This window comes from Pocillopora damicornis, chromosome 3 (assembly GCF_964200805.1).
Source record: "Pocillopora damicornis chromosome 3, jaPocDami1.2, whole genome shotgun sequence".
NCBI lineage: Eukaryota > Metazoa > Cnidaria > Anthozoa > Scleractinia > Pocilloporidae > Pocillopora > Pocillopora damicornis.
Genome location: NC_142672.1, coordinates 22,819,670 through 22,832,982, shown reverse-complemented (window position 1 = coordinate 22,832,982; position 13,313 = coordinate 22,819,670). Strand labels below are relative to the sequence as shown.

Below are 13,313 nucleotides of genomic sequence, written 5' to 3'. Positions count from 1 at the left end.
TTTCTCCTCCTTGCGGTCCCCTCTCTCGCCCAATAGAATGTTTATAAGAATCCCTTTGTTCCATCTTGAAGTGGGTGCGGTTTCAAATTACGTTAAGCCATGCGCTGCTTCAAATAGTAGCTGTCGGTGGCGCGTTGTTGTTCACAATGGCGCGCGCTTCTTTGCTTGCTTGTCTTTTGTACTTCTTTGCTGGTTTTTCAGCTGAAGCAGTAAGGGAGACCTCGACTTCTTGTACTCGAAGTAGAAACCGGTCGCTGTTCGACTTTCGCACAAAATATCTGAACGGCACAGCAACCTTGCTACGCAAGTACGCTGGGAACGTCACCCTGGCGCTAAACGTAGCTACCTACTGAGGATTCGCTGCACAGTACCCTCACTTAAATGCACTCATGAAAGAACTTAACCAAAAAAACTACCGGTGTGGTTTGAATATTTTGGCTTTTCCGTGTAATCAGTTCCTAAACCAAGAACCAGGAGCGAACGAGAAGGAGATTATGAACGGGTTGAAATGGGTCCGGCCTGGCAATGGATTTGTTCCGAATTTTCCACTTTTTCAGAAAATCCGAGTCAACGGCGCATGGGAAGACCCGATCTACACCTATTTAAAGGTAACTTCTGCTCTTTAATGGGTTTAACTCGAGGATTTCTAGATTTTAATATCTTTAGGGCTACCGTCCATATCAGTATGAGATTACGTAATAAATGTGACCTTACGTAATTATAGTCACGGGTAAGAGTAATTTATAGACCTTTCCACAGTTTTTATTCAGTGTAACGTAGGGCTGGAAAATAAACTAATAAGAGCTCCGCTTTTAGGCTTGGCTAAATCTATATATTAGACCTTTCCACTGATCTTCAGGGGCTTCTCTCTCCAAGCTTATACCCCCATTCACACCTGCAAAACATGTTCAGTTAAACCAGGTTTAAATGAGTTAAAATCAGAAATAAACCTTGAAAAACTGAATTTTCCATGTTTTTAGTAGTCATTACCTTTTTATTTCATATGTGCTAGATTTGAAGTCGACAAACATTGGTATAAGCAGGCTCTATGAAGAAAACATTATTGAACTGTGTTTAACAATATAGCTTTAAAACCCGTTTATTCTTTGGCTTGAATGGGGCATAAGCCCATCTTAGCCTGCCTTTTTAAGTTGTTTCAATCTGATGTCATTTTACTTTTTGTCCTTAAGGCAGCTAAAACCGAACTATGTGTACAATTATGCGAACGCCTGCAATTACCCTTACCACCAAAATCAAGGGTAAGTCTTCCAGGTTGTCGAAACTTCCATTCAGCCGAGGTCTTAGAGCAAAAAAAAAATACTTGGGAACCCCGTCCGCGACTGGACTTAAGCCGCCAGCTCACCGCTGGACTGAATGTTGAATTAACTCTTTGGGGTGAGGTTCTGAAATGGAAAGAATCGTGAAAGCCCAGTGCCCTGTGCACTTTCGCGCTCGGTTCTGTCCAAATTTAAATCGCCCCTATCTTCGGGACTGGCGGGAAGGGAACTTATTTAATCCGGAAGCTATCGTGTAGACTGAGAGCCTCATTCAGTCACAAGGCGGGTCGTGTAACGGCAAGATACATCACCTAACTCTGATTTCGCAAATGTTCCCTTTAACCCTGAAGAAGTATGGAGAATATTTATTCACAACGAGAACGGGTATTTTCATAATATCAGTGCGCAAGACAGAGAGTGGAATTTCAATCTCGTCCATTAGCAGAACTAGTTAACTTAGTCTGGGGGTCTGTCACCAATGTTTTTTTTTTTTTGCTTTTTATAATTATTGTTATTGTTACTATTTGACAAGCCAGGGCAAGCCGTAAAGCGAGCGCGTAAGATGAGTCTCACGTAAGAGGAGGGGCGCGGGAAAAAATGATATGTTAAAACTGGTTGTAACTTCTTCTTGTAGTCGCTCTGTCCCCTTCCAGGAGGAGTAATCAGTCGCTATGTAGCTGTTTCATGGACTCCGGTGAGAAGTGAGGACATCTCTTGGAACTTCGAGAAGTTCTTGGTCGATCATAATGGATTTCCTGTGAAGCGTTACCTTCCCAGTACAAAGCCTTTTGACTTGTTGGGTGATATCCGAAATCTTATGCAACGTTGTTAATTGGATTTCGATAGAAGAACGACTTTTTTTCTTTTTGCCTCACTTTTATTTTTTTCACTTCTTCTTAAGTAGTGTTCATAACTGCGAAGATCACTTTCATATTCACATTAATTTTATTCTATTACGAAGCTATATATACCGCCACGCACGTGTGAGAAGTTACACCAGCACGTGTTTCCGGCGGCAATGCGATTGGATGGTTAAGAAGGGGGAAGGGCCGTAATCCCGTTTCACACATCACTTAGAGGCGAAACTTCAAATTTTCTTGTGTGCGAGCTTTCAGGGAAAACTTGACGTTTACTCGAAATGAAAGAAGAAACTTCACGGGTCGCGTATATTTCAGGATATACTAGTTCATAAATTCACAAATCACGTTGCCTTTCAAATTAAATTCACGTGTCACATGTTGATTTTGGTCTTAATCACGTGTCACGTATTAACCTTTTGACATCTTTCATTATCGAACGGCGTCTCTACATATCATTCTATTTCTTTAAATCCTTGTCATATTTATTTAGCATGAGCAGATTTTCTGTTTTGATTTTTCTGTATAATCAGGGGTGTCTGATAGCGCGCAACTGTTTCCTTTTTTTTTTTTTTAACGATTGTTTTCTCTAGTTTTGTCTTGTTTTCTCTTCTTACTTTTTTAATAATATATCCCTTCCTTAGTCACAAGGTAAGCGGTACTGATGTTATGTCTTGAACCGATACCTGCATTATGGCTCAGCTGTATGACGAACTATTTGTAAACTGTTTACTGCAGTGGAATAGTCCAGAGTTTCTGTTCTCTCTGTTCAGTGTTTGTGCATTTAGCTGTTACAGAATGAGAAACATTGTTTTGAGCTTAGTGTAATTTACTTTTAAAGGTATTACAATAAATCAGGAAGGAGATTGGAGTGATTCTTTATAATGCATTAAGTTACGGCGTTTTCAGCGGCCTGCTTTGCAAAAGCATTGGAAGGGGATGACATGAGCCGAAAAATCCCCCTTCCTTGTTGCCACTCAGTCCTTAGTAGCTGAGCTAACGATTATCCGCGTCTAAAACTCGCCCCACGGGTAAACAGTTTCTTCCTCGATTATCCACTCGTGAAACAGCGTGAATAGAGCTACAAAGCCCTTTGGACAATCGGACTCCAACAAATCATTCTCACTGCGAAGAACAAAGAATTAGCATGCATGATTGTATTCATTCACGAGCCAAAAGGAAATTAGAGAACCCATATGGACTTTGCAGAAAAGGAATTTGAGTCGTGAGCAATTGTTCAGTGTTTCACTCAATAACTTGGCCTATATTACACAAGGGATTGCGCACAATTGCTTAAAAGTAAGGTGAGCAACCGAGGTCTCACTCAAGTGAAAGAGTGGGCTGTTTTCTCGAAGAGAGTATAAGGACTTAAATTTTTTAATGAATTATTTATAACGCTGAATTTATACATAATGAAGATTTATACCGCAAGAAAGAAACAAATTTATTCAAGCCAAGGTTTAAACCTGAAAATTTTCCTTTGTTATGAAAAGTAAAAGTTTATTCTATTTTTTGAGGATAATTTCTGTTTTTTCTTCTCTGCAACTTAATTTTGACGCAATAAAAGCTCTAATGATAGCTTTGTGAACTTGCTTAGAACTAAAGCTAGTCTTCCACGTTTTTGTTAAAGTGAATTACCTCAATTTTTTCAGATTTCCTTCATTTTGGTATTGCCGCCAAACGCCAATTCCAAGCGCGGGGGCTTAGTTAGTTCCCAGGCTTGTCAGGAACTAAGGACAGATACGTCATATAGTCGTAATTGAAAAGCATTCCAGACAACCACGAGGGCGGAAGTGAAAAGTGACAGAAAATAACAGTCTTTCGAAACCGAAATTGGCAATCAACTGTGGATGTTCTGTGATACTTATGGCAAACCGATGAGGGGAGATTAATTTTACAAGCCAAGAGTTATTTTAATGAAGTAATTTTTAGTTTAATTTTGCGTAGGAGACGAGATTTTCCTAATGAATCATGCAAAGGTATCCTCTATTGCGATGTTGGCACGAAGTCAAACGTAGACAATGAATTCGTACAGTTTACTTCCCTTCTACTCGATATTATTTTCGTTGCTGTCCTCTACCTACGTTTCCTCGCTAGGAAATCATTCTCGAGGTAAGATGGAAGGTTCATTTTGATAAATACACTTCTTTGGGGTTCGTTGTGTGCTTTTAGTAACTAAACCAAGCACTCTGCATATATCAATTATTTAGTTTGCGTTATAATGGACGTTGCACCTTTGAAGTAAGTTTATAAAATGATTTGGTTTAAGGTTATCGGCATGGTAAACAGGTTTGAATTGTGTTCGAATTTTAAAAGGGTGACTTTATATTTAATTTATTAAGGTTCTCTCTGTAGTTATCACTGAATTCCTTTAACGATAGAATCATGGAAGGCATATACACGGAATATATTGAATTTGTTTGCAGGGAGGAATGAAATCCCTTTTATTTCTTTGGTTGCTCGCCAATTTTCGTGGCCCTACAGTTTCTGTTTTGTTTGGTTTTGATTCTTTTTTCATATAAGCCAGTTCAACTCTTAGGATGAAATCAGTCATTTCCTTCCCTCTTGCATAATTGAGCTGCAATTTATTTTCTTTAAATTAATGAACAAAATCAACGTGGTTCAGATGCTATCTTTTAATGAGTCTGATACAATATCGGAACTGACTTACGCTGTGTGCGAAAATGTCGATGTCTAAATTAAGTACAGATTAACGGCGTGTGAACGCCAGTTAGTTTACTTTCTGACTGGGGGTGCATTTTGGAGTTGCTATACGGATCAATCTAGGTATGGACGTAAGTAGCAAATTTTGAAAAAGCAATTTAAATCCGAAATCAGTTTCAACAGTCAACTTAAAATTTCTCCATTCTTTAAAACTCTTGTCAGGATATTGTTCTGAAATGTCAAAGAGAGGTGAGATACATGTCATCTGTTACTAAAACGTTTGGTACATCTTTGGTCTGCTTATTAAGTACATGTACTTACCTTATATATAGGAAAATCCTAATTTGCAACTACTTTCCACACACTAATATTGCCCAAATGATTTACAAATTATAGAATGTTTGCTCAAAACCTCATCAGTTGATTGCTGTAGACTTATGTTTAAATATTAAATGGTAATAAATTGACATGGTTTTCGACAAAACTAGTTTTGTTTAAATCACATATAGGCAATATTAGTGAGTCACCTTTAGTTAGTAAATGCAGATTTGGATTTAAAGAATTATATATGAGATGTTTACTTATACTTTTTTGGCTTTGGCAAGTGAAATCTCCCAGAACCTTATCATTATAAATTTAGTGAAAATAACAATTACATTGCTTTTATTTCAGCTTCATTTGTCACAATTGAACCAGGGAGCCCTGACAATTCATACTTTGTCTTAAGGGGCTCTGTATTTTTGTTAAACTGCACTGTAAGATCTGGATTTGGACAAAGCCCTAATGTATCCTGGAAGCACAATGACAAATGGTTGTTTGATCGAGCGAAAAAAATTGATGATTCAACAGTTCAGTTGCAATTATTGAATGCAAGTGCCCATGATAATGGAATTTACTGGTGTGGTCCAGTATCTGGTGATAAATCCCAAGGAGTAAATATCTCAGTCACTGTGGCAGGTAATAGTCTGTTTTAATTTCACTTTGATATAATTTATACTTATTGAGAACTTTTTTTTGATATGATTTCAGTGCAGTTTATTGTAAGAATTATGGTCACTGTGTAAATACCAGAACTCCTCCAAATCTCAAAGAAAGACAAAACTAAACATTGAATTTAAAGCCACATACATACATGGATAAATTACAAAGGAAGAATGTTTTAAAAAAAGCAGTAAATGGTTTGAACCTAGAGGTAACTGTTGATAAAGTATTCTGATCGTCTGAGTGAGAGTAATCTTGAAAAGGATCAATGTAATTAGCAATGGCAGACATTCCAACAACCTGAGATAAAGTAATTATTAGATCAGTCAAGTTCTTAAAATCAAAGTTTACCTCACTTAGTACTGGGTACTCACTGGACAGTGTTTTGTGAATTTTTTTTTTTTTTTTGGTTATTTTGTTTGTTTCACTTGTTTAAAATTTATTGAGACAGTTAAGTTTGTAATAAGACACACTGTGTATCAAAAACACATTAAATACCTAATATTCCCTGGACTTTTATAAGCAAACTAGAAATCTTGTAGGCTTCAATTTAAATGTACAAAAGGCTTTATTGCATTTAACTCCTTCAATTACCTCATGATTCTCCTTTTCAATTAGCTTTTATATTATAAAGTGTGATACTTTATCCCTTTGTCCCTAAAATGATTAGAAACCAACTTCTCCTCACAGTAACACCCTGAATCGAGCAATCACCAATTAAAGAAGCTTGGGATTGTTAAACAAATTCTCCTCATCAGCACAATAGATATATAGAGAACAGTAATATGCATATGATGGTATAAATTAGTTATTTAAAGCCAATTTCCGTGGAGACTCACACAGTCATATAAACTATTCTGACTTTTGCTTTCCAGATCCACCAAGCTCCCCACGGAATTTAAACCTCAAAATCTATGGTGTTTATCCATTTATAGATGTCTGGATACTGTGGTCATCTTCCAGCTATACTGGTGGTTTACCTGTGAACTACTCCATCAAATTGTGTAATGACAAACCTGACAACCCATGTCAGAAAACTGCCTGCAGGTTGATCAACATAAAAGAATGCCAGCCTGTAAACATTCTCAGCACTACAATGAATTTCAAGTGTATTCTGAAAACTTTCTTAGATGCCTGTGACTATAATATTTCTGTTATGGCCACAAATGCTGTTGGAAGTGCACAAAGTCTTATTTACCTGCCATATATCTCTATAAGTTCAGGTATTTTTTTTCAAAGTGCTTCTTCATTAATTTAGGATAATTTTAGTATTGCTAATAATATCACAATCCCCATTATGATTTCAGTCATTAAACCTTCAACTCCTAGAATCTGATTGTTAATTGTCTCATCCAGCTCAGTGTTACACATTTCCGGGTGAATTATTTACAAGAATTTGGTGTTAGATCAAGATGACAGCTTAATTCTGCCTGATAATTTTGAGTAATCTCATTACCTGTTTGCTGGATTAAATATTTTGATAATTTCACAAGACGTTACATGTTATTGTCACTGCTGGAAAATTAAAAGGTTAATGTTTGTCTTTCAGTTACACCCAAGCCTCCTGAAAATTTTAGTGTTGAGCGCACAGATAAAGACGGTGAATTACGTGTGCGTTGGAAAGCCAGACCATCTTGGGATCTAGCCGACCAAAATTATACAGTGCTCTATCATGCCAAAGGAGAGATTAAAAATAGGGTATGTTTAGGTAAACATTTTCTAACTAATTTTTCACACATCACCCATTGTAAATGAAATGTTACTGACTAAGAGAACTGTCCTCAAAGCTTTAATAAAATTAAATGAACAAATCCAATTTACATGTCAAGATAAAAAACTGCATCAGTAATTTGTGAAGAAAGAGAGGGGGGAGGAGAGGAGTGGGAGAAGTTATAGCTCAAGACAGGTGAATGAAAATTGGCAGAAAGAGTGGGAGAATGGAACGAAAACTTGTGGTCTCCTGGTCTGAGAAACCTATGTGAGTAGCATAAAAAATGATTTAAAAATTGTTTTTTATGTATTGATTTATTTTTCATGTTTCAAAATGACTATTCACTGTTTTTATTGTATGCACAAGTCAAACTATTTATTCATTCATTCAGGTGGACATTTATTTCTTTAATCATGAGGGCCAATTTTATCATGATTACTAATTAAATAATTAGTTAATGTCATTATTATTAAATTAAGAGAATACCCAAGTAATTTTTTAATTTAATATTAATGCACATACTTTTTTAATGTTTGTTTCATTTCAGACAAGCACTACATCCAATAAAGAATTTACACTGCTCACTGGACTGAAAGACTTTACAGAGTATTATGTTTATGTTGTGGTCAGATTAGATGAATCAGCCTGGAGTGAAGCCATCGGGCCAAAAATTGTCAGGACAAAAGCAGGCTGTATGTCTTTTTAATAGTTGTTGCCCTTGTATCTATGTATTCCAGGCCATAATTTCTCATTTCTTCTACAACCCACACTTGGTTACAGAAATGTTCCCTGTTATTTGCAAACTGTTGAGTCACCTTGCACATTGTCTAAATATGAATCATTTTCATGGGTGTATTTGCAATGGCATCCAATATGAGTAAGCAATTCTTGTTTTTCTTGAGAGTATAAAGTGCCATGTACCTATCATTATGCTCATTTTTCTCTTTTGCCATTGGTCACTCTGACTGTTCTTTTCTAAGGACTTCCTTATCACCTTCTCCCTCTTGTCTTCCACCTTCTTGCACACATTGCCTCTTTGTTTCTTTTCTCATCAGCCTAATTGTCTCGTGGGACCTGTTTCTCTAGAGCAAGTTCTAGCACCCTAACCAGTCCATTTTGTTTCTTTAGCTGATAGTTTTGTTTGTATAGTTTTCAAAACTTTTGAAACTCCCATCTGGAATGAAAACAGAACAGCCATAGGGGCCCATAAAGTACAAGGACCTTTGAGAAACAGGCCCCTGGCAGGTCACTTCCCTAAACTATACCCCCATTTACTGACCTTTTCTTGATCTTGCCTCCTTTCCCTTCACTCTAATTCCATCCTTTCCTTTTACAATCTATTTCTCTCTCTTTTCCTTCACTTCACTTTAACTCTCCTCCCTTCATCCTTTGCTGCAATTTTTTTCTGTCTTGATTAACCCTCTCTCCAATCTCGCAATCCTTTAGCATATTCTTCCATTCCCTCCACCCCTCTACAGCTGTAGATGACATCAATCATTTTGATTACAGATCCAGTCAATCTATCAAAGGTGATAAGAGATTATTCGATATCCTTTCCGGGCAATTCTGGTCTCAGGAATGTATCAGTGGAATGGGAGGTGGGTTTTAAACCTTAATTCTTGATACCTAAAATTTCTTTTTAGAACACATGTCTGCGTGTGTACACTTCAAACTGGACTTTTTTCAATTTGAAAATTGTTGATCATTGAGTCTGCTATACTTCAATTTGAAAATCATTCAGGCACAAAACTTGTGGTCTAAGGCTAAATAATCGTGGTAAAGTCATAGTTTACAGGCTTTATATTTTTCTCTAATGATTGAGATAATCTGAGTGTTTTTTTTCTTTCGGGAAAGGCTTTTCTGAAAAAAAATTCAATATATTGTCTGAAGTAAAGCAAGATTTCATGGGTTTTGTTTTATCTATCCACTGTGATTAGTCCAGAAAAATCATGCCATTTTCTTTACTATTCAGATGCAAAACTAGAAACCAATGGTGCCTTGGCTACACACATTTCCAAGGCTTTTAACACTTTAATTGTTTTTACTTTGAGTTCTGATTTGCTCCTTGTGATTTTTTGCTCCATGATTGGGCAATTTAATTGTTATCACCGGTACTTGGTTTTGGTTTTTACCACACTCAGATGAGATGGGGCCCTCTTGGCTGCCTCATGAAATAATTTGTTTGTTTGTTCTTTGCTATTATTCATCATTTGATCTCTTTGGGAGGGGAGTGCTTCTCATAGTGATGTCTGGTAATAGAGATTTGATCTAATGCCACCATGATGATGACAAAAAGTAATTGTCTCTCAGCCGGCAGATACCTCATCATGGTGGGGCAATCCTGGTCAGTACGTGATTTCATGTGCATACCACGTTGGCCAGAGGGAAGTTAAAGGTTGTAGTTATACTACTGATGCCAAAGCAACCAGCATTACTTTACCAAGATTGGAAAATGCGCACAGCTATGATGTCTTCATGATCATGCGTAATATGGAAGGAAAGTCCAGCACACGCAGATTGTTTCATGTCATTAAGAAAGTGCAAGGTGAGTGATCAAAAAGAGCAGAATGTCATGTGGGGCAAATGCAAATGAAGTGCAAAACATGAATCTTCATTGCCACTCACCCCTTGATATGATCCTTCTTTGCATAAATGTGGTATTACCTGCCTGAGTGTGATTGTTATGAGTTCAATGTTTTGGCACTGGCGACTTTACTTAGGATTATTGGTTAAAAAAAAAAACAAACTAGTTTAATATCACAACAGCTACATAACATCCTGAAATCCAACAACATGAATCACAATGAACCCTGGAATGTAGAAAAGTCAGCATATTTAACCCTTTACACCCTAACTGGATCATTATGCATATTCTCCATTCTGTTTTTTATACATTACCTAAGTTCTAACAAGGAGAATTTGTAAAACCATCAAGATTAGTTGCTGATCATTTCCTTTATTCTTGTGACTTAAACATTTGTTTCAGGGGTGATATTGTAAGGAGAAATTAGAACCTTGTCACTCTTAGGGATTAAAGGGTTAAACCTGATGGGTGACAACCTTGAAAACTATGAACCAAACAAAAGGAACCTGAACAATAAAATAACAAAACTACAGCTCAAAGGATTACAAATATTTTGCTGAAAATACCCACAATAATAATTACCTATGCCTATCAGAAAAAAAAAGAAACTTATAATAATAATGAATGTTCTATAAGCACAAATACAATGACGAAAAATTAGAAGACATGACAATTACAGTTTTTCAAGTTTTTAGACACATCACCTCCTGTATATACAGTAACATTAACCTACACGCATGTGTTCTTAATATAATTGGGAAAACACAATCAGAAAACATTTGTAACTTTTCATGTTGTGAAAATACATCTTACCCAAAGTTTTAATCAGTGATTGTGATAATTTTCTATTATTGGTTTACTTGTGTGAAAGTTTTTTTTTGAAATAGACTCCTCAATCACTGCTCTCTCTTTTATTCCTCAGAGACCCAAACAACAACGACCCAAGAAAGAAAATTAAGTAGCGCAGAAATTGCCGAGCTTGCTATTTCAGTTCTCGTAGGATGTACGATAGCTGGAGTTGCTGTTTACTTTGTAAGGTATGAAGATATAGCTTTAAAACCCGTTTATTCTTTGGCGTGAATGGGGCATAAGCCCATCTTAGCCTGCCTTTTTAAGTTGTTTCAATCTGATGTCATTTTACTTTTGGTCCTTAAGGCAGCTAAAACCGAACTATGTGTACAATTATGCGAACGCCTGCAATTACCCTTACCACCAAAATCAAGGGTAAGTCTTCCAGGTTGTCGAAACTTCCATTCAGCCGAGGTCTTAGAGCAAAAAAAAAATACTTGGGAACCCCGTCCGCGACTGGACTTAAGCCGCCAGCTCACCGCTGGACTGAATGTTGAATTAACTCTTTGGGGTGAGGTTCTGAAATGGAAAGAATCGTGAAAGCCCAGTGCCCTGTGCACTTTCGCGCTCGGTTCTGTCCAAATTTAAATCGCCCCTATCTTCGGGACTGGCGGGAAGGGAACTTATTTAATCCGGAAGCTATCGTGTAGACTGAGAGCCTCCTTCAGTCACAAGGCGGGTCGTGTAACGGCAAGATACATCACCTAACTCTGATTTCGCAAATGTTCCCTTTAACCCTGAAGAAGTATGGAGAATATTTATTCACAACGAGAACGGGTATTTTCATAATATCAGTGCGCAAGACAGAGAGTGGAATTTCAATCTCGTCCATTAGCAGAACTAGTTAACTTAGTCTGGGGGTCTGTCACCAATGTTTTTTTTTTTGCTTTTTATAATTATTGTTATTGTTGCTATTTGACAAGCCAGGGCAAGCCGTAAAGCGAGCGCGTAAGATGAGTCTCACGTAAGAGGAGGGGCGCGGGAAAAAATGATATGTTAAAACTGGTTGTAACTTCTTCTTGTAGTCGCTCTGTCCCCTTCCAGGAGGAGTAATCAGTCGCTATGTAGCTGTTTCATGGACTCCGGTGAGAAGTGAGGACATCTCTTGGAACTTCGAGAAGTTCTTGGTCGATCATAATGGATTTCCTGTGAAGCGTTACCTTCCCAGTACAAAGCCTTTTGACTTGTTGGGTGATATCCGAAATCTTATGCAACGTTGTTAATTGGATTTCGATAGAAGAACGACTTTTTTTCTTTTTGCCTCACTTTTATTCTTTTCACTTCTTCTTAAGTAGTGTTCATAACTGCGAAGATCACTTTCATATTCACATTAATTTTATTCTATTACGAAGCTATATATACCGCCACGCACGTGTGAGAAGTTACACCAGCACGTGTTTCCGGTAACAATGCGATTGGATGGTTAAGAAGGGGAAGGGCCGTAATCCCGTTTCACACATCACTTAGAGGCGAAACTTCAAATTTTCTTGTGTGCGAGCTTTCAGGGAAAACTTGACGTTTACTCGAAATGAAAGAAGAAACTTCACGGGTCGCGTATATTTCAGGATATACCAGTTCATAAATTCACAAATCACGTTGCCTTTCAAATTAAATTCACGTGTCACATGTTGATTTTGGTCTTAATCACGTGTCACGTATTAACCTTTTGACATCTTTCATTATCGAACGGCGTCTCTACATATCATTCTATTTCTTTAAATCCTTGTCATATTTATTTAGCATGAGCAGATTTTCTGTTTTGATTTTTCTCTATAATCAGTGGTGTCTGATAGCGCGCAACTGTTTCCTTTTTTTTTTTTTTTACGATTGTTTTCTCTAGTTTTGTCTTGTTTTCTCTTCTTACTTTTTTAATAATATATTCCTTCCCTAGTCACAAGGTAAGCGGTACTGATGTTATGTCTTGAACCGATACCTGCATTATGGCTCAGCTGTATGACGAACTATTTGTAAACTGTTTACTGCAGTGGAATAGTCCAGAGTTTCTGTTCTCTCTGTTCAGTGTTTGTGCATTTAGCTGTTACAGAATGAGAAACATTGTTTTGAGCTTAGTGTAATTTACTTTTAAAGGTTTTACAATAAATCAGGAAGGAGATTGGAGTGATTCTTTATAATGCATTAAGTTACGGCGTTTTCAGCGGCCTGCTTTGCAAAAGCATTGGAAGGGGATGACATGAGCCGAAAAATCCCCCTTCCTTGTTGCCACTCAGTCCTTAGTAGCTGAGCTAACGATTATCCGCGTCTAAAACTCGCCCCACGGGTAAACAGTTTCTTCCTCGATTATCCACTCGTGAAACAGCGTGAATAGAGCTACAAAGCCCTTTGGACAATCGGACTCCAACAAATCATTCTCACTGCGAAGAACAAAGAAT

At 37.3% G+C, this 13,313-nt stretch overlaps 1 protein-coding gene and 1 pseudogene across 2 annotated transcripts; both read left to right on the top strand.

Moving 5' to 3' along the window:
* Positions 1 to 74: 74 nt before the first annotated feature.
* LOC113675323 (glutathione peroxidase-like) lies at positions 75 to 3,005 on the top strand (annotated as a pseudogene). The gene is made up of 2 exons (XR_016185096.1): positions 75 to 608; positions 1,912 to 3,005. The product of XR_016185096.1 is annotated as a glutathione peroxidase-like (transcript).
* Positions 3,006 to 3,895: 890 nt separating this feature from the next.
* Positions 3,896 to 13,041, top strand: LOC149048861 (uncharacterized). Its single transcript, XM_089201010.1, has 9 exons — positions 3,896 to 4,246; positions 5,471 to 5,755; positions 6,655 to 7,002; positions 7,329 to 7,477; positions 8,038 to 8,182; positions 9,000 to 9,088; positions 9,801 to 10,035; positions 10,997 to 11,111; positions 11,949 to 13,041. The coding sequence occupies exons 1-9, from the start codon at positions 4,156 to 4,158 to the stop codon at positions 11,974 to 11,976; spliced, it is 1,485 nt and encodes a 494-aa protein (XP_089057136.1). The 5' UTR covers positions 3,896 to 4,155; the 3' UTR covers positions 11,977 to 13,041.
* The last annotated feature ends 272 nt before the right edge of the window (positions 13,042 to 13,313 follow it).